Consider the following 22,415-nt stretch of genomic DNA (forward strand, 5'->3'; position numbering starts at 1 on the left):
CTATCTGTATACTGCTACTGCTATTTCTGTGGGATCAGGATATATAGTAGTTATCCATCTCCCTCCAGCTTTATCCATATACTGCTGCTATCTCTATGGGATCAGGATATATAGTAGTTATCCATCTCCCTCCAGCTTTATCCATATACTGCTGCTATCTCTATGGGATCAGGATATATAGTAGTAATACACCTCCCCTCCAGCTCTATCTGTATACTGCTGCAGCTATCTCTATGGGATCAGGATATATATATATATATATATATAGTTATACACCTCCCCTCCAGCTCTGTCTGCATACTGCTGCTATCTCTATGGGATCAGAATATATTGTAGTTATACATCTCCCCTCCAGCTCTATCTGTATACTGCTGCTGTTATCTCTATGGGATAAGGATATATAGTAGTTATACACCTCCCTCCCAGCTCTATCTGTATACTGCTGCTGCTATCTCTATGGGATCAGGATATATAGTAGTTATACACCTCCCTTCCAGCTTTATCTGTATACTGCTGAATCTATCTCTATGGGATCAGGATACATATATAGTTATACACCTCCCCTACAGCTCTGCCTGTATACTGCTGCTATCGCAAATTTTTTGCTATTAAAGGGGTAGTCCGTTGCTAGACATCTTATCCCCTATTTATGTCTATGGGAAGGGGTGTGACGGCCTTTGGATAGGGGATAAGTTGTCTAGCAATGGAGTTCCCCCTTTAAGGTTTCTGGAGTCTCGTCAGGTGAACTGGTTTAATTAGGTGAACTGCAGTGATTAGACTCCTCTCTCTGCAAAGTCAGAGGATTCATGGGGAAATTAGGCAGCGTGAGAAAATAATTTCCATTCAGAAAAAGGAATTAGTATGGCTGAAAACTCATGCCTGCCACATCACAAGGCATACACAAGAACCTCTGCTGTTATTGCCTTAAAGTCACCCTTCATTTTTTCTTTTTTTATTGGATATTGTTGTGTTCTGGACTGGACTGAACAACTATTACGTGGGTCTGAATCTGAGCTTCCCAATATGTGTGGCGCGACACAATAGTGTGTTGGCGGCACTCTGCAGGTGTGTCGCGGCACCGGAACAGAATGCAGCAGCCGCTGGCCACTGGTCTTAAAAGGGTACTCCACCCCTAAACATCGTATCCCCTATCCAAAACGGACGGGGACCCCCCCCCCCCCGTGATCTCCGGCGTGGCACCCCATCCATTCACAGAGCGAACTCCTCTCCGTGCCGAATGAAGGCCGACCATACCCGTCACGCCCCCTTCCATCGACATTCGGCTTGACCACAGATCCCGCAATTAGAAATGAGCGAACTTACAGTAAATTCGATTCGTCACGAACTTCTCGGCTCGGCAGTTGATGACTTATCCTGCGTAAATTAGTTCAGCCTTCAGGTGCTCCGGTGGGCTGGAAAAGGTGGATACAGTCCTAGGAGACTCTTTCCTAGGAATGTATCCACCTTTTCCAGCCCACCGGAGCACCGGAAAGCTGAACTAATTTATGCAGAAAAAGTCATCAACTGCCGAGCCGAGAAGTTCGTGACGAATCAAATTTACTGTAAGTTCGCTCATCTCTACCCGCAATCCTAACCACTTGTACCGGCCTATAGCTTCCGGTAATATGTACGCAGCTCCTCGTCACCATGCAGTACAATGATTTGTTATATCACTCCCATATACAGCGAGCTGGCACGCTTCCCGTATCCTGGGCTGGATGTGCTCCAGTAAAGCCATTTTCAGATAACTCATCACTGTAACCTAATTCTTTATGTTGACGCCTTTCTACATATAAATGACAGAGGGTTATTATATCCTGCTCATATTCGCCTCTAGGTTTCTTTAGTATAATAGTCTCAGTCATAACAGATCACCCTACGGAGTGTCCCATGTGAGCGAATACATGCGGGATGTCAGTGGAAGCGGGGGGAGTAGATAATGTAGAGGAAGCAGCGACATCCGCATTCAAAAGCCGTAAAAAACCTGTATAGAAGTAGAAAAAAAGAAAAGGCCCAGGAGGGGCACCTTGTGCGTTATTCTAAAAAACACAGTAAATGCCCCACAAAAAGTGGGGACAGACGTGGAGTCTAGAGATGAGCGAACTTACAGTAAATTTGATTCGTCACAAACTTCTCGGCTCGGCAGTTGATGACTTTTCCTGCATAAATTAGTTCAGCTTTCGGGTGCTCCGGTGGGCTGGAAAAGGTGGATACATTCCAAGGAAAGAGTATCCTAGGACTGTATCCACCTTTTCCAGCCCACCGGAGCACCGGAAAGCTGAACTAATTTATGCAGAATAAGTTATCAACTGCCGAGCCGAGAAGTTTGTGACGAATCGAATTTACTGTAAGTTCGCTCATCTCTAGTGCCGACCATGGGGCCGGAGTATTGAGTCTACGGGAGGGGGTGTGACATCACGACTCCACCCCCGTGGGATGTCACGCCCCGCCCCCGCTATGCAAGTCTATGGGAGGGGGCGTGACGGCCGTCACGCCCCCTCCCATAGACTTGCATAGCGGGGGGCGGGGGGGGTGACGTCACATGGGGGTGGAGTCATGACGTCACAATACTCCGGCCCCGTGGTCGGCACCCGGCAGTTTGTGAGCTGGCAGCGCGGCGTGCAGCTCAAAGAGGTGGGTGCCGAATGCAAGATGTCTTTGGGGCAGAGTACACCTTTAAAGGGGTATTCCAGGAAAAAAAACCTTTTCTTTATATATCAACTGGCTCCAGAAAGTTAAACAGATTTGTAAATTACTTCTATTAAAAAATCTTAAGCCTTTCAGTACTTATGAGTCTTAAGCCTTTACAGTACTTCTGAAGTTAAGGTTGTTCTTTTCTGTCTAAGTGCTCTCTGATGACACATGTCTCGGGAACCGCCCAGTTTAGAAGCAAATCCCCATAGCAAACCTCTTCTAAACTGGGCGGTTCCCGAGACACGTGTCATCAGAGAGCACTTAGACAGAAAAGAACAACCTTATCTTCAGAAGCTCATAAGTACTGAAAGGATTAAGATTTTTTTAATAGAAGTAATTTACAAATCTGTTTAACTTTCTGGAGCCAGTTGATATGTATAAAAAAAACGTTTTTTCCTGGAATACCCCTTTAAGTACGCATATAACCTCAAGCAGAGGAACATTAGAGGGGGGATCCCGTGCAAGCCTGCAGGTCTCAGGATGAAACCAAAATCCTGTAGTCAGACTGGGTATATGGCAAGGAGAAGATGACCTTCATAAAGGTGCCCAGGTATCCATGGAAAAAAATCACAACCAGGTCATGGGAGTGAATAAAAGCTTCAAGTTTATTGGAATACAGTAGCAATGACGCGTTTCAGGGTAGTACAAACCCCTTCTTCAGGTTGGCAGATTCATAGTGTAACACAAACACGGTGGCTTTATATATACACACTAATAAAAAACAAGATGGTGGCCAGATCAAAGGTCAAAGTAACTTCAAAAATGAAGTTCCAGATTGATGTACAGTTGCTTAGCTGTAATATGGATATAGCTATTTAAATGTCAAAAAAAACAGCCATAACACTATATACAATACAGTACATTGGAGGGAAGATGTATACTCCGTCCGGTTTGGGGCAGGGATGAGGCTTGGTCCACATATTGGGGGAGATTTATCAAAACCTGTGCAGAGGAAAAGTTGCCCAGTTGCCCATAGCAACCAATCAGATCGCTTCTTTCATTTTTCAGAGGCTTTGTTCAAAATGAAAGAAGCGATCTGATTGGTTGCTATGGGCAACTTTTCCTCTGCACAGGTTTTGATAAATCTCCCCCATTGACATTATCTGAAACAGCATGCCGCGGCTCTGGTGTAAATAGAGCGGAGCGGCGTGTGAGTTGCGAAGGACGCGTCGCTAGGGAGCAGATGTATTACAGAGCGGGAGGACTGCTCGTCTGTATATTGAAGAAACAAAGATCCGGAGGGGAAATTAATGATTAAAGGGTACCTCTCATCAAAAAAACTTTTGATATATTATAGGTTAATGTATGCAGAATAACTTTACAATTGCATGTTATTAAACAATATGCTTCTTTCTATTTAATTTTCCACTTTGAAGAAATGACCACTAGGGGTCTCCCTACCAGTCCTGGCAGCAAGCATTTCAGACTCATGCTGGAGTCCTAAACACTACGAGCTGCCAGTCTGCTTTGTTCACAAAGGAGAACACTCAGAGCTGCCAGCCTGCTTTGTTCACAGCCTGTTTGGCTGTGAACAAAGCAGGCTGGCAGCTCTGAGTGTTTAGGACTCCAGCATGAGTCAGAAATGCTTGCTGACAGGACTGATCGGGAAAAATACAATAGAAAGAAGCATATTTTTCATTAACATGCTATTGGAAAGTTATTCAACATTCATTCATCTAAAATATATCAAAAGTTTATTTGATGAGAGGTACCCCTTTAACCTCTTAAGGACCCAGGACGTATGGGTACGTCCTGGGTCCCGGCCCTGCGATATAACGCGGGGTCACACGGTGACCCCGCATCATATCACGGCGGACCCAGCGTCATAGTGAAGCCAGGACCCGCCTCTAATAGCGCGCGGCACTGATCGCTGTGCCGCACGCTATTAACCCTTTAGCCGCGCGCTCAAAGCTGAGCCGCGCGGCTAAAAACTAAAGTGAAAGTTGCCGGTTAGCTCAGGGAGCTGTTCGGCATCGCCGCGGTATAATCGCTGCAATCCCGAACCGCTGTAGCACAGGAGGAAGGTCTCTTACCTTCTCCTGTGCTGTCCGATCGCCGAATGAATGCTTCAAGCCTGAGATCCATTCCTATGGAGATGGATCAATCAGTGTAAAAGATCAGTACATGCAATGTTATAGCCCCCCCTATAGGAGCTATAATATTGCATAAGAAAAGTGTAAAAAAAAATCATTAACCCTTTCAATTATCCCTTCCCCTAATAAAAGTTTGAATCACCCGGCATTTCCAAGAATAAAAAAAACACAGTGTAAATAATAATAAAAATAAACATATGTGGTATCGCCGCGTGTGGAAATGTCTGAATTATAAAAATATACTGCTTTTTAAACCGCTCGTTCAATGGCGTACGCGCAAAAAAATTCCAAAGTACAAAATAGCGCATTTTTGATCACTTTTTATACCACAAAGAAGTGAATAAAAAGTGATCAAAAAGTCTGATCAGAACAGAAATGGTACTGCTAAAAACTTCAGATGACGGCGCAAAAAATGAGCCCTCATAGCGCCCTGAACACAGAAAAATAAAAAAGTTATAGGGGTCAGAAGATGACAATTTTAAACGTATACATTTTCCTGCATGTATTCATGATTTTTTTCTGAAGGGATACAAAATCAAACCTATATAAGTTGGGTATCCTTTTAATCGTATGGACCTACAGAATAAAGATAAGGTATCATTTTTGCCGAAAAATATGCTGCGTAAAAACGGAAGCCCCCAAAACTTACAAAATAGTGTTTTTTCATCAATTTTGTCGCACATTGATTTTTTTTTTCCCGTTTCACCGTAGATTTTTGGGTAAAATGACTAATGTCATTACAAAGTAGAATTAGTGACGCAAAAAAATAAGCCATCATATAGAATTTTAGGGGAACATTTTTAAGAGTTATGATTTTTTAAAGTTAAGGAGGAAAAATTGAAAATGAAAAAACGGAAAAAGCCCGGGTCCTTAAGGGGTTAAAGAAACAAATGGTGACATAAGGTCTAGATAACCTAGAGGAAAAGAAAGCTTGGACATATAGATTATTAATTACGAGGATACATTATTACAATATGAATGAATGGAACAACACTTCTAAAAGGAAGACGGTAGATGAAGGTATATAGACTGCATAAGTCAATACAAATATACTGCGGAAACACATCACGGCCACTCCCTCTGCTCTATGGACTAGGCCGAGAGCTGCCCCAATGCGCAACTACAGTGGTCCCTCAAGTTACAATATTAATTGGTTCTGGGACGACCATTGTATGTTGAAACCATTGTATGTTGAGACCAGAACTCTATGGAAACCTGGTAATTGGTTCTAAAGATCAAAAATGTCATCCAAAAATAGGAAAAAGTGAGGATTAAAGAAAAATAAGTAGATAACTAATATAGATAAAGCAAATCCTTACATATAAAAGTAAGAAAGATCTGCTGGGAGCTGTAATCACTGTCTATGTCAGTGTTTTCCAAGCAGGGAGCCTCCAGCTGTTGCAAAACTACAACTCCCAGCATGCCCGGACAGCCAAAGGCTGTCCGGGCATGCTGGGAGTTGTAGTTTTGCAACAGCTGGGGCACCCTGCTTGGAAAACACTGGTCTATATAGAGGAAAGGCGCTTCTTCAGGGTCCTGTACAGTACATGCAATGTCCTAAAAAAGTAACATGGAGCCGCCCTCACCTGGTGTCCAAAGGAGCAGGTAAACCTGGTACAGGTAAAGTGTACAGAGCATGTAATACCTCCTGTACTGTAGGGGGCGCTACCAGACATCAGTGCATACACTTCAGTAATACAGGTAAAGAGTAGAACAGAACATGTAATACCTTCCTGTACTGTAGGGGGCGCTACCAGACACGAGTCAGTGCATACACTTCAGTAATAGAGGTAAAGAGTAGTACAGAACTGGGTCACCACTGGACTACTCCTTTAAGGTCCGTTCACATGGGCGAATAACATGCTGAATTTACTGCACCGTATTTTGTTACCGTGGACTTCATTGGGTCCGAAGGAAAATCTGCAAATCTACCTCTACTGCGGATTTTCTGCTACCTTTGAAGTCAAAAGTAGCAAAATCTGCAGAAAATTCTGCAAGGTAATCCGCCCATGTAAACGAACTCTAAGGCTGCATTCACACAGCAGAATTTCCGCATTTCAGCATCAATTCTGCATCCGCATTAATTTTGGCTTCAATTCCGCATCTGTCCAGCATTTGCGAGCTAGATGCAGAATTAAGACAGAATTGATGTTGCGGAAAATAGGCCTATCTGCATGAATTCTGCACCCGCATTGATTTTCTGCAGAATTTGACATTTGCAGTATTTGTGCGGAATTCAAACGGAAATTTCTTCACAAATTCTGCATGATTCTGCAGCTCAATAATTGAACATTCAAAGTTGGTGCAGACTCCTCGCAAATTCGCCAGAAATTAAGCCCCATTGACTTCAATGGGATTCCCACCTTGGTTGGAACCCCCACAATCTATAATTTATCCTCCGCGGTTGGACCCCCCGCGATCTATAACTTATTCCCTAGTCATATTAAAGCGGTATTCCAGGCAAAAACTTTTTTTTATATATCAACTGGCTCCGGAAAGTTAAACAGATTTGTAAATTACTTCTATTAAAAAATCTTAATCCTTCCAATAGTTATTAGCTTCTGAAGTTGAGTTGCTGTTTTCTGTCTAACTGCTTTTTGATGACTCACGTCCCAGGAGCTGTCCTATGGGGATATTCTCCCATCATGCACAGCTCCCGGGACGTGACATCATCATTGAGCAGTTAGACAGAAAACTTCAGAAGCTAATAACTATTGGAAGGATTAAGATTTTTTAATAGAAGTAATTTACAAATCTGTTTAACTTTCCGGAGCCAGTTGATATATACAAAAAAGTTTTTGCCTGGAATACCCCTTTAAATAGTAGCTACTACAAGTAAAATCCAAGAGATGCAGGGCTTCATGTCATACATGCCTTTGTCTCACATATCACTTATTCACCACAACAAAATAGATCAAAGATCTCTGTGAGTCGCGGAGTTGACAAATGTCTTTAATAAGCGGGGGGCTGAGAATAGATGTACAAGTGCTCATCTTCTCTATCCTATTATACAAGTATTAAAGGGGTACTACGCCCCTAGGCATCTTATCCTCTATCCAAAGGATATGCCCTAGCGTCCGGACCCACCCTGCGATCTCCGGGCCAGCACCGTGGCATTCTGAACACGGAAGCTTGGAGCTTCCGTGTTCATGACGTCATGCCCCCTCCATTAATGTCTATGGGAGGGGTCATGACGGCTAGTACACAGCCCTCACTCCCATAGACATGAATGGAGGGGGCATGATGGCTGTGGTTGCCCATCATCTGGCATGGAGCGGAGTTCGCTCTGTGCACTGGATGACTGAGGTGCCGCGCCGGAGATCCCAGGTGGCGGGGAGGGGTAGGGTGCCAACGGCCGAACCCCCGTGATTAAACATCTTGGGGGAAATTCATCAAAACCTGTCCAGAGGAAAAGTTGCTGAGTTGCCCTTAGCAACCAATCAGATTGCTTCTTTCATTTTTCACAGGCCTTTTCAAAAATGAAAGAAGCGATCTGATTGGTTGCTATGGGCAACTCAGCAACTTTTCCTCTGGACAGGTTTTGATGAATCCCCCCCCCCCCCTTATCCCTAAGTTGTTTAGGGTCGGAATACCCTTTAAGGGCATCTGTGAAATCTCAAAAATCAGAGGGCGCATGTACACCCTGAAAGATAAATGAATGATAATACGAAGAAAAGTTCCTATAATTGCTAAGAGGGATCATGACATATAGTCAAGTTTCTGCATTCCTCCATGTGGGGTGACTTGATTCTGCACATGGGGAGAGATGTCAGTAACGGGCTGTGATTGTGAAGAAGAGTGATAACTTATAGACACGTTTTAGTATTTCTCCATGGTGGAAGGAGTTGTTACTGGATACCGCACATGGGGGGAAATGTCAGTAAAAGGCTGCGATGGGAGAGGTCGGACTTTAACCTAGAGAAAGGCCTTCATTACAGCGTCTGGAAGGACTGGGGAGGAAAGGGTGAACTGGGCACTGACAGATCCCAAAACTTTTCATATGTTGTTACTGATGAAAATTAAAGACCTTTAGTAATATGGTTGTTTAAAGTTTCTGAATATTTAATAAAAAAATAAAAAAATGGCTCCTGAAAATCCCACCACTAGGGATGCTAACCAGTCCTGCAGCAGCATCAGGTTTGTCCATGAGTCATGGACAAGAGATGGCTCATAGACAAGGCTGCATGAGCAGACACACCAATCACTTCCCACCACCACAAGGGAGGGACACGTCCCTCCCATCACACACCAATCACCTCCTACCACCACAAGGGAGGGACACGCCCCCTTCCCCTAAATGGTTTTCTAACACAGGTGATAGAGGCAGAAAAATTACATGTACATGGTCGGTGACGCCCCCCTCCATTCATGTCTATCCCTTACTAAATGTCTATCCCTTACTACAGTGTCAGCTTGTAGTGGCAGATTTCCTGCCGTAAATATCCGCTGCTACAAGCAGACACACAGAGCTACCCGGCCATAACCGGGAGCTCTCTCTGCACTCTGTGACTGCTGGCAGTGGGCGCATCCGCAGCGTGAAATATGCTGCAGATGCACCCTGTACTAAGAAAATGTTTGAGGTTAATTATGGTCTGTGGGTTTTTTATTTATTTTTTAAAGATTTTTTTTGTGTTTAGGAATGCTGTAGCTTGTAAAGGCAGTTTCAAGCTTTTTTGAGTATTGTTCAATTATCACCAATAGGGGTCACTGTTTGAATAGTTAAATGAGTATTTACAGTAGAAATCAGTCCCAGTAGTGACATCTGTAGGTCAGAGGTGGTACTGATAAAGTGGACATTTATAAAACTGAAAAAAAAATGTGCACCTATTTTTACATTTTAATACATATTTTAAATAACCCCAAATATCTTTCTATTTCAGTGGATCCTTAATTGTCCAGTTTTAAATGACACTTGAAACCAGCAGACAAAATGCTGCAGAAGGTGGTCTGTACTCTACTGGTCCCAGTTATATTGATGAAAGTGAATGGTAAGTATTGAAAGGTATTCCTATCCCGTCCAGTTCTGTAATATTTAATTTTTAATTATATCAGATTCGGGGAAAGCTGGACATTTACCAACATGGCCAACATTACAGTGTTCAAAGAGTTCATTGTGTTAGTTAGAGAGTCGTTGTTATAAGATACATTATCTAATTAAAGGGGTACTTCAGTGGAAAACAAAAAAAAATTCATGTCAGCTGGCTCCAGAAAGTTATACAGATTTGTAAATTACTTCTATAAAAAAAAAATCTTAATCCTTCCAGTACTTATCAGCTGCTTTATACCCCAGAGGAAGTTGTGTAGTTTTTTTCAGTCTGACCACAGTGCTCTCTGCTGACACCTCTGTATGTGTCAGGAACTGTCCAGAGTAGGAGCAAATCCCCATAGAAAACCTCTCCGGCTTCGGACAGTTCCTGGTACGGACAGAGGTGGCAGGAGAGAGCACTGTGGTCAGACTGGAAAGAACTACACAACTTCCAGTGGAGCATACAGTAGCTGATCAGTACTGGAAGGATTAAGATTTTTAAATAGAAGTCATTTACAAATCTGTTTAACTTTCTGGAGCCAGTTGATTTGAAAAAAAAAATTAGTTTTCCACCGGAGTACCCCTTTAAACGTTAACTTTAAATATAACCTTATAATGTTACAACTAGTTTTAAAGATAAGTCGACATGGATATTGTGTCTCATTATAACCTCATTATAATCTACATTTCCTATAGCGTATTCACCACCAGGAGAGCCAACTGTGACCCACTGCCGATCCTATGAGAAGGAAACGTTTACATGTTGGTGGAAACCTGGGTCTGATGGCGGACTCCCGACCAACTACACCCTACTGTACTGGACAGAAAAGTAAGACTGCGAAGCAACTACATCTACATAGGAGCAGTATTATAGTAGTTATATTCTTGTATATAGGAGACAGTATTATAGTAGTTATATTCTTGTATATAGGAGACAGTATTATAGTAGTTATATTCTTGTATATAGGAGACAGTATTATAGTAGTTATATTCTTGTATATAGGAGACAGTATTATAGTAGTTATATTCTTGTATATAGGAGGCAGTATTATAGTAGTTATATTCTTGTATATAGGAGGCAGTATTATAGTAGTTATATTCTTGCATATAGGAGGCAGTATTAAAGTAGTTAGATTCTTGTATATAGGAGACAGTATTATAGTAGTTATATTCTTGTATATAGGAGACAGTATTATAGTAGTTATATTCTTGTATATAGGGGGCAGTATTATAATAGTTATATTCCTGTATATAGGAGCAGTATTATAGTAGTTATATTCTTGTATATAGGAGACAGTATTATAGTAGTTATATTCTTGTATATAGGGGGCAGTATTATAGTAGTTATATTCCTGTATATAGGAGCAGTATTATAGTAGTTATATTCTTGTATATAGGAGGCAGTATTATAGTAGTTATATTCTTGTATATAGGAGGCAGTATTATAGTAGTGATATTCTTGTATATAGGAGGCAGTATTATAGTAGTTATATTCTTGTATATAGGAGGCAGTATTATAGTAGTTATATTCTTGTATATAGGAGCAGTATTATAGTAGTTATATTCTTGCATATAGGAGGCAGTATTATAGTAGTTATATTCTTGTATATAGGAGACAGTATTATAGTAGTTATATTCTTGTATATAGGAGACAGTATTATAGTAGTTATATTCTTGTATATAGAGGCAGTATTATAGTAGTTATATTCTAGTATATAGGAGGCAGTATTATAGTAGTTATATTCTTGCATAAAGGAGCAGTATTATAGTAGTTATATTATTGTATATATGAGACAGTATTATAGAAGTTATATTCTTGTATATAGAAGCAGTATTATAGTAGATATATTCTTGTATATAGGAGCAGTATTATAGTAGTTATATTCTTGTACATAGGAGCGGTATTATAGTAGTTATATTCTTGTACATAGGAGCAGTATTATAGTAGTTATATTCTTGTACATAGGAGCAGTCTTATAGTAGTTATATTCTTGTATATAAGAGCAGTATTATAGTAGTTATATTCTTGTATATAGGGGACAGTATTATAGTAGTTATATTCTTGTATATAGGAGGCAATATTATAGTAGTTATATTCTTGTATAAAGGAGCAGTATTATAGTAGTTATATTATTGTATATATGAGACAGTATTATAGAAGTTATATTCTTGTATATAGAAGCAGTATTATAGTAGTTATAGTCTTGTATATAGGAGCAGTATTATAGTAGTTATATAAATCCAAAAAGCGAGTAAAGAAAGGAGTACCGCACTCACCCACTGTCAAAAGCCGGGAACAGGAGAGGTTTATTTCAGATCATAAGATCGGAATAACAGGTGCAGGACGTGGAGGAGAGAAAAAAGCCACACACTTTGTGTGTGGCTTTTTTCTCTCCTCCACGTCCTGCACCTGTTATTCCGATCTTATGATCTGAAATAAACCTCTCCTGTTCCCGGCTTTTGACAGTGGGTGAGTGCGGTACTCCTTTCTTTACTCGCTTTTTGGATTTATCTGAACACTATACCGTTACCTGCACCTCCAGGTCTAGCCTGGATTATCAGTCCACCTGCACAGCCTCGCATTGTATGCTAAGAACTTTGCCTGTTACTAAGGGAGACCACACAATAGTGCCACTCATCTTGTTGGACTGTTATAGTAGTTATATTCTTGTATATAGGAGTAGTATTATAGTAGTTATAGTCTTTTATATAGGAGCAGTATTATAGTAGTTATATTCTTGTATATAGGAAGCAGTATTATAGTAGTTATATTCTTGTATATAGGAGCAGTATTATAGTAGTTATAGTCTTTTATATAGGAGCAGTATTATAGTAGTTATAGTCTTGTATATAGGAGCAGTATTATAGTAGTTAAATTCTTGTACGTAGGAGCAGTATTATAGTAGTTATATTCTTGTATATAAGAGCAGTATTATAGTAGTTATATTCCTGTATATAGGAGCAGTATTATAGTAGTTAAATTCTTGTACGTAGGAGCAGTATTATAGTAGTTATATTCTTGTATATAGGAGCAGTATTATAGTAGTTATAGTCTTTTATATAGGTGCAGTATTATAGTAGTTATATTCCTGTATATAGGAGCAGTATTATAGTAGTTAAATTCTTGTACGTAGGAGCAGTATTATGGTAGTTATATTCTTGTACATTGAGGGCAGTATTATAGTAGTTGTATGAGTTGTATGAGCAGTATTATAGTAGTTATATACAGTAAAGATAGAAACGAAGGACGTCACTCACCGGGATGCAGTGCTAAATTTCTTTATTTTCGTTGGTGCAGACACAGAGGGTACATGCGGACGGGCTCCTAGGGACGCAGATTGTCAGCCATGAGCTGGGTTACAGCTGTTATATTCTTGCACATAGCTTGCAGCATTATAGTAGTTATATACTTGGACATAGGGGGAAGTAGAAATATTATAGCAGTTATATTCTCTATTTCAGTGTTAATGTTTTTTTTTAAAGGTTTCTTTGTTTTGCTTCTGCTGGATCTTACATAAAGACTTTATTATTATTTTTTTCTATGCAGAAATAAAACACAAGTTGAATGTCCAGATTATCACACTTCCGGTCCTAATTCCTGCTACTTCAGTAAAGCACATTTCTCCATCTGGAGGTATTATTTTGTCACCGTAAATGCCACCAACGCTCTTGGGTGGAACGCATCGGAATTGATTCATTTTGAAATAGTTGACATAGGTAAGTCATCTGAGAAATAACTCGTGACTAAAGTGGCTGCCATATGGATGGATGGGATGACTGTACTGTTTGCATGATAAGGGCTCATTGCTCTAATATCCGTCTTATATTATAAGCTTTAGCCTTTTATCAGCTGCATAAACAGATTCACCATATGTCATAAATGTAGCAGAACTGAATGTGTTACTGACTGGGACCGCACCATTCCGTCCTATCACTCTTTGTAAATGAAGATGATACAGTAGGTTTACTAGCTATTCTATGTAAGTCTACTCTCCATTGAGTTGGGCCACTTGAGCCAAAGGGCAAAGTCAGTGCTACTACATCTAAAACTGGATGGGGTGATTTATAAAGCCTGTCCCTCTCTTTTTAGATAGGACATCTGTTCTCGAGCCGTCGTCCAGCACCTATACGCTCTGTAAATAGGCCACAGCTTAAATGCTGAGCTGTACAATCCTACAGCCTGTGTATATTTATACCATGGGATCTATAAATACATCCAAGTAATATTGATCAGCATTTTTAGAATGACTTTACCCGTAATAGTAAATCTTATGTAGCATGTCCTCAGCTCTGCACACACTTGACGTAAAGCCAACCTGTCAGCTCCCACAAAAATAAATAAATATTATGTTACTCAGTCCCTAATCCTGACCACGTACATGTATTTTTTATGTCTCTATCACCTATATTTATTATAAAACCCCCATGCAGAATTCATGCGGTCATGCAGAATTTCCGTTGTGTGAACGCGGCTCCCGCTTCCGCGCACTTCACCCAGTTATACCTCGCGATCACAGCAGGTCTCAAGTCGAAAGTTGTACTAAATGGCAGTGACGATGTAAAATAATGGAAATGGAAAAGTGCGTGATTTCAAGTTCATACATTTTAAAGACTTCTTATATTTATTTTTATTCCTTGTAGTGCAACCTTACCCACCCAGAAACTTGTCCTTCTCCTATGAGGGTAATGAATCCAACGTGCCCTATCTGTTGGTGAAATGGAACCGACCAGAGAAGGCTGATGTTAAAGTGGGATGGATGACAGTAGAGTATGAGGTCCGCCTTAGAGAGGAGAAAAAGCAAACATGGGAGGTAAATCACACAAAATGTACTATAAATAAATATAATGGTAAATGTGTCTAATCTTGGAGGCTTGTCTAGGATTGCTTAAAAAAAAAAAAAAAAAAATATATATATATATATATATATATATATATATATATATATGGGGACACATTTTGATCAAAAAGTGCGCTGAGAGCCTCCATTTTTTGACCTAGAGTGCTGTTGCAACTTTCTTGTTTGTACATTATATATATATATATATATATATATATATATGGAGGCTCTTGCTGGCTCTTGCACCCCACCCACCTCTATCAGGTGTATATAAGGTGTCTTGGATGTTTCGGATCCTGCAATGCCTGCTGTACTGTTCACACAGAGACATATTCATAGTGTAGGGTCCGTCCCAGAACGAGGTCACCTTACCGTGGTGGGACGGTCCAAGCTATTTGGCCGCCAAATTTGCAAGCTAAGTACCTCACTGTTTCATAATTTCATATTTTCATTTGTTACACTACAGCTGTATAGCTTTTCATGTTTTATCTATATGCTCATGTTTTATCTATATCTTTGTGCTAGCAGTGTGCTGCTGTATTCTCCTGTTGCTATATATATATATATATATATATATATATATATATATATACTCACCATATATACGTATGATTTATATATATATATATATATATATATATATATATATATATATATATATTTATACTCTTAGGGGGAGATTCATCAAAACCTGTGCTGGGAAAAGATGACCAGTTGCCCATAGCAACCAATCAGATCGCTTCTTTCATTTTTGAAAAGTAAAAGAAGTGATCTGATTGGTTGCTATGGGCAACTGGTCAACTTTTCCTCAGCACAGATCTTGATGTCATTTAAATTTTTTTGAATGTAACACAGGCCAAAAATGTTCCCAGTTCAGTTAAGTACCTTGGATTTCTATGGGCTATTTAGGAGCAAAAATACATCCATGTATCGACACATATGGCTTAAAGGGGTACTCTGCCCCAAACATCTTATTCTCCAAAGAATAGGGAATAAGATGCCTGATCACTGGGGACCCCGGTGATCTCCGATGCGGCACCCCAGTCATCCGGTGCACGGAGGGAACTCCGTTCCGTGCCACATGATGGTCGACCACCACCGTCACGCCTCCTCTATTCATGTTCTGGGAAGAGGTGTGTTTGCTATGTACTAGCCGTTACTCCCCCTCCCATAGACATGAATGGAGGGGGTGTGGCGTGACGTTAAGAATACAGAAGCTCCAAGCTTCCGTGTTCAGAATGCTGTGGTGCTGGCCTGGAGATCGCAGGGGGTCCCAGTGGCCGGACCCCCGCGCTCAGACATCTTATCCCCTATCCATAGAATAAGATGTCTAGGGGCGGAGTACCCCCTTAAATTACATTTCCGGCCTAACATGGTTTGTTTGCCCTCGATCTCCACTCATTGCTACCCTTACTATTTTGTTTTAATATATTTTTAAGACTGCAACTACCTTTTCATAATTATGATTTCCTATTGTTTTCTCCCATTTTAGGAACATCGTGTTGAACAACAAACCAAGTTGAAAGTATTTAGCTTAACTCCAGGGAAAAATTATGTGGTCCAGGTGCGATGCAAGGCCGATACCGGAAAATGGAGCGAGTGGAGTGAAGAGGGTTATGTTCAGATCCCTGGAGGTATGGACCAGAGGGTATCATGCAGTCTACATATCTTTCTAGCAGATTTTAAGGGGTTTTTATCAAAATCTGTGCAGAGACCTTCTTAAAAAAAATTAAACTGGAATCAGAATCCACTTTTCTTCTGCACAGGTTTTGATAAATTCCCCCCGTCTGCCTTGTGTTTCCATTTTACACTATTTGTGTTTGATGCCAGTAAAGAACAATGTGGCTTCCATTAAGAATCAGCAAACTGCTCTCCGCTGAGAAGTGGATATTATTGTATTCAGTATAGACAATGCTCTGTGAGCTAAACAGCCTGGTATCCAGAACTGATACATTGTACATAGCTAGTCGTGCTCTCAGCTGAGAAGTGGAGACAATTGTATCCAGTCTAGACAATGCTCTGTGAGCTAAACAGCCTGGACTCCAGACTGATACATTGTACATAACTAGTCCTGCTCTCAGCTGAGAAGTGGAGACAATTGTATCCAGTCTAGACAATGCTCTGTGAGCTAACCATCCTGGACTCCAGACTGATACATTGTACATAGCTAGTCCTGCTCTCAGCTGAGAAGTGGAGACAATTGTATCCAGTCTAGACAATGCTCTGTGAGCTAAACATCCTGGACTCCAGACTGATACATTGTACATAGCTAGTCCTGCTCTCAGCTGAGAAGTGGAGACAATTGTATCCAGTCTAGACAATGCTCTGTGAGCTAAACATCCTGGACTCCAGACTGATACATTGTACATAGCTAGTCCTGCTCTCAGCTGAGAAGTGGAGACAATTGTATCCGGTCTAGACAATGCTCTGTGAGCTAAACATCCTGGACCCCAGACTGATACATTGTACATTGCTAGTCCTGCTCTCAGCTGAGAAGTGGAGACAATTGTATCCAGTCTAGACAATGCTCTGTGAGCTAAACAGCCTGGACTCCAGACTGATACATTGTACATAGCTAGTCCTGCTCTCAGCTGAGAAGTGGAGACAATTGTATCCAGTCTAGACAATGCTCTGTGAGCTAAACAGCCTGGACTCCAGACTGATACATTGTACATAACTAGTCCTGCTCTCAACTGAGAAGTGGAGACAATTGTATCCGGTCTAGACAATGCTCTGTGAGCTAAACATCCTGGACCCCAGACTGATACATTGTACATAGCTAGTCCTGCTCTCAGCTGAGAAGTGGAGACAATAGTATCCAGTCTAGACAATGCTCTGTGAGCTAAACAGCCTGGACCCCAGACTGATACATTGTACATAGCTAGTCCTGCTCTCAGCTGAGAAGTGGAGACAATTGTATCCAGTCTAGACAATGCTCTGTGAGCTAAACAGCCTGGACCCCAGACTGATACATTGTACATAGCTAGTCCTGCTCTCAGCTGAGAAGTGGAGACAATTGTATCCAGTCTAGACAATGCTCTGTGAGCTAAATATCCTGGACTCCAGACTGATACATTGTACATAGCTAGTCCTGCTCTCAGCTGAGAAGTGGAGACAATTATATCCAGTCTAGACAATGCTCTGTGAGCTAAACATCCTGGACTCCAGACTGATACATTGTACATAGCTAGTCCTGCTCTCAGCTGAGAAGTGGAGACAATTGTATCCAGTCTAGACAATGCTCTGTGAGCTAAACATCCTGGACTCCAGACTGATACATTGTACATAGCTAGTCCTGCTCTCAGCTGAGAAGTGGAGACAATTGTATCCAGTCTAGACAATGCTCTGTGAGCTAAACAGCCTGGACTCCAGACTGATACATTGTACATAGCTAGTCCTGCTCTCAGCTGAGAAGTCCCGCTGGGGCCCCCCTTGATCTCATGTACGGGGCCCCACTTATTAGGCTAGGTTCAGACTACGGAATTTCCGCCTGTGTAGTGAATGGGTTTCCGTTCAGATATTCACACTTCGGAATTTGTGAAGCAAATTTCTGCCTGAAGAAAGGGGTTGCTCTTTCTTCAGGCGGAAATCCGAGCGGAACACATTGCAGTCTATGGGAGACTGCAGTGTCCGCGCGGTCCTAGCGCCAACTGATTCAGTCAGCGCCGGCCGCACTCGGAATCTCCGGGCAGAAATTTTCTGCCCGGAGATTCCGTAGTCTGAACCTAGCCTTACCCATTCTCAGCATGCTCTGTACCCCACCCTCAGAGACGATTGCAAATGGTGGCCGGCTCAGCAAATCAGCTGTTGAGACGAGACCCATGCACTCCCTTTGTTGAGACACTCCCATTTGAGCTCGTCTCGGAAGGTGGAAGGCGGAGCGTACCAAGAACGCGAAGTAAGTAGCGAAGCCCCCTGCAAAATAAATTTAAAGGGGTCCCATGGTCAGTCCCCCGAAATCAGACATTTATCCCCTATACTGTGGATAGGGGATACGTATTATTTCCCCGGAGTACCCCTTAAAAGGTGGATCTGAACTTATACAGCCCCCGGCCAGACATTCCCCACTGCTTTTACAGATTTGATGGCTGCGGCCCTGTGTGACATAGTCCTTCACGATCCAGACAAATACTGATCCATAAATGACATTATCTTTTCACCAGTCACAAAGAAACATGATCTGACACTCTGGGTATCCATCGCCGTGTTGTCTGTCATCATATGTTTGACGATGATCTGGACAATGGTGTTAAAAGGATACAGGTAAGTCCCTGCCTATCCTCATAAAGAGGAATACATGAATTATATATTTAGAGAAATCTCCTACAAGAATGTTTTTTATCTCCACCCACTTCCTCTCTAACCACTGGCCACCAGGGACTATAATATAGTCCTTTCTCCAATCACTGGGCACAGTAGGAATGTATCCACCTCTACAACTAGACTCCAGAAAATATTATTCCCACTTTCCCCATCACCCACTAGACACCAGGGAATATTACCTACCTGCAAAATTTTACCACATAACCCACTAGACAGCAGGGAATATTACCTACCTGCAAAATATTACCGATAACTCATTAGACACCAGGGAATATTACCTACCTGCAAAATATGACCACATAACCCACTAGACACCAGGGAATATTACCTACCAGCAAAATATTACCGCAAAACTCACTAGACACCAGGGATTATTACCTACCTGCAAAATATTACCGATAACTCATTAGACACCAGGGAATATTACCTACCTGCAAAATATTACCGATAATTCACTAGACACCAGGGAATATTACCTACCTGCACAATATTACCACATAACCCACTAGACAGCAGGGAATATTACCTACCTGCAAAATATTACCGATAACTCATTAGACACCAGGGAATATTACCTACCTGCAAAATATGACCACATAACCCACTAGACACCAGGGAATATTACCTACCAGCAAAATATTACCGCAAAACTCACTAGACACCAGGGATTATTACCTACCTGCAAAATATTACCGATAACTCATTAGACACCAGGGAATATTACCTACCTGCAAAATATTACCGATAATTCACTAGACACCAGGGAATATTACCTACCTGCACAATATTACCACATAACCCACTAAACACCAGGGAATATTACCTACCTGCAAAATATTACCACATAACTCACTAGACACCAGGGAATATTACCTACCTGCAAAATATTACCACATAACTCACTAGACACCAGGGAATATTACCTACCTGCAAAATATTACCACATAACTCACTAGACACCAGGGAATATTACCTACCTGCAAAATATTACCACATAACCCACTAAACTCCAGGGAATATTACCTACCTGCAAAATATTACCGCAAAACTCACTAGACACCAGGGAATATTACCTACCTGCAAAATATTACCACATAACTCACTAGACACCAGGGAATATTACCTACCTGCAAAATATTACCACATAACCCACTAAACACCAGGGAATATTACGTACCTGCAATATATTACCGATAACTCACTAGTCACCAGGGAATATTACCTACCTGCAAAATATTACCACATAACTCACTAGATACCAGGGAATATTACCTACCTGCAAAATATTACCACATAACCCACTAAACACCAGGGAATATTACCTACCTGCAAAATATTACCGATAACTCATTAGACACCAGGGAATATTACCTACCTGCAAAATATTACCGATAATTCACTAGACACCAGGGAATATTACCTACCTGCACAATATTACCACATAACCCACTAAACACCAGGGAATATTACCTACCTGCAAAATATTACCAATAACTCACTAGACACCAGGGAATATTACCTGCCTGCAAAATATTACCACATAACCCACTAAACTCCAGGGAATATTACCTACCTGCAAAATATTACCGCAAAACTCACTAGACACCAGGGAATATTACCTACCTGCAAAATATTACCACATAACTCACTAGACACCAGGGAATATTACCTACCTGCAAAATATTACCACATAACCCACTAAACACCAGGGAATATTACCTACCTGCAATATATTACCGATAACTCACTAGTCACCAGGGAATATTACCTACCTGCAAAATATTACCGATAACTCACTAGACCCCAGGGAATATTACCTACCTGCAAAATATTACCGATAACCCACTAGACACCAGGGAATATTACCTACCTGCAAAATGTTACCATATAACCCACTAGACACCAGGGAATAGTATCTCCCTACACATTAGACAACAGAAAACACTGGAAAATGCTACCTGCTTCCCACCTACAACTTCCCTTCACATCCACTAGACACCAGGAAATATATACAAACCCACATCTTAAAGGGGGTGTCCAGGAAAAGAAAACCATACCTAATTTCTTCCAAAAACAGTGCCACCTCTGTCCTCAGGTTGTGTGTGGAATTACAACTTGTCTCCATTCACTTCAATGGAAATGAGCTGCCACACCACACACAACCTGAAGGCAGGGGTGGCGCTGTTTTTGGAACAAATTAGCTCTGGTTTTCTATTCCCAGAAAACTCTTTTAACCACTCAACACAGAGAAATGTATCAACCAGCCCCTTACGTCTCGGTCCACCTATTATACACCTAGGAATTTTACATGTCCTCTACCTTCATTCACAGAACATTACTTCCTCCCTCTAAACACCATGGAATATAACAAAAGTAACTTCTGGAATGTGCCAGCTGGTCAATAGGGAATACTACCTACCCCCACCTCCCTCACTTACCTGCTGGACACCATGGAATATGAAGCACTCCGGGAATATTTTTTTGCTTATATATTGCAGCACAAACCATTATTAGAGAATAATCTTGAGGTTCTTGTGTATGCCGAGTGCTTACCTGTTTTAGTTTATATGGCAGGCATGATTTTCAGCCATACTAATTGAGCATACTAAGGGGCAAAAAACCTGGAGTGCTTTATCGGCATCCATGAGACAACAGGTAATATTACCTGCACCAGGCCTCTTTTTAACTAGCTACTAAAACCATTAAATAATGACTTCATTACTCTCTAGTCAACCAGGAACTATATACAGATTCTGTTCTGGAATTATATTTCACACAGATAATTATTCGTGTTAACGGGGTCATCCAGCAACACTATTTTTTTTCTCAAACTAATGCACCCAGGTGGGCTTTACAATAAAAAACGGTTCTACTTACCTCCCTCGATCCTCTCACAGTGCCGCCACACTTCACCTCCTGGCGCACCAGATATGTCACATCACCGCTCCACCCATCACAGGCCACAGCGGTGTCCCGCCTCAGCTAGGGATTGGCTGAGCGGCGATGTGATGTGCAGCGGAGACCTGGTGCTGATACTAGGGGCTAAGGAGCGATGTGTTGGGGCGATGGGAGGAGGTAAGTAGAGGTCTTTTTTATTTACATACACTGGTACATAAGGTAAAACATTCACTGGTTAACCCCCTTCATGTATTCCTCTTAGAAACCTTGCCTTATATTATTAATTTATTTTTCATTTTTTTTATTAGTTGGATGTCCTGTATCTGTCCTCCTGTTCCTGGACCAAAAATTATGGGATTTGATACCCAGCTACTTAAGGTAAATTATTATTATTATTATTATTTTTTGTACAAAAACCTTCTGATTTTATTTTTAACATAAAACAACATAGGCTATTATATTTATTTGAGTCGTTGACTTAATTTGTGGCTGCTATAAAGAGAGGTAGTGCATGGCAGGCATAGGGAAAAGTTGGGCCCCAAG

General features: G+C 41.2%; 1 protein-coding gene across 2 annotated transcripts in view; it reads left to right on the forward strand.

Annotated features, from left to right (window-relative positions):
* PRLR (prolactin receptor) overlaps positions 1-22,415 on the forward strand; it is a 46,839-nt gene that overhangs the window by 18,045 nt on the left and 6,379 nt on the right. For both annotated transcript variants that reach the window (XM_056546675.1, XM_056546684.1), the window contains exons 2-8: positions 9,668-9,775; positions 10,510-10,642; positions 13,361-13,530; positions 14,455-14,624; positions 16,144-16,285; positions 18,815-18,914; positions 22,181-22,250. In XM_056546675.1, coding sequence (XP_056402650.1) covers positions 9,718-9,775; positions 10,510-10,642; positions 13,361-13,530; positions 14,455-14,624; positions 16,144-16,285; positions 18,815-18,914; positions 22,181-22,250 — 843 coding nt within the window. In that variant the 5' untranslated portion in view covers positions 9,668-9,717. The remainder of the gene's footprint in view (positions 1-9,667; positions 9,776-10,509; positions 10,643-13,360; positions 13,531-14,454; positions 14,625-16,143; positions 16,286-18,814; positions 18,915-22,180; positions 22,251-22,415) is intronic.

This window comes from Hyla sarda, chromosome 1, assembly GCF_029499605.1.
Source record: "Hyla sarda isolate aHylSar1 chromosome 1, aHylSar1.hap1, whole genome shotgun sequence".
NCBI lineage: Eukaryota > Metazoa > Chordata > Amphibia > Anura > Hylidae > Hyla > Hyla sarda.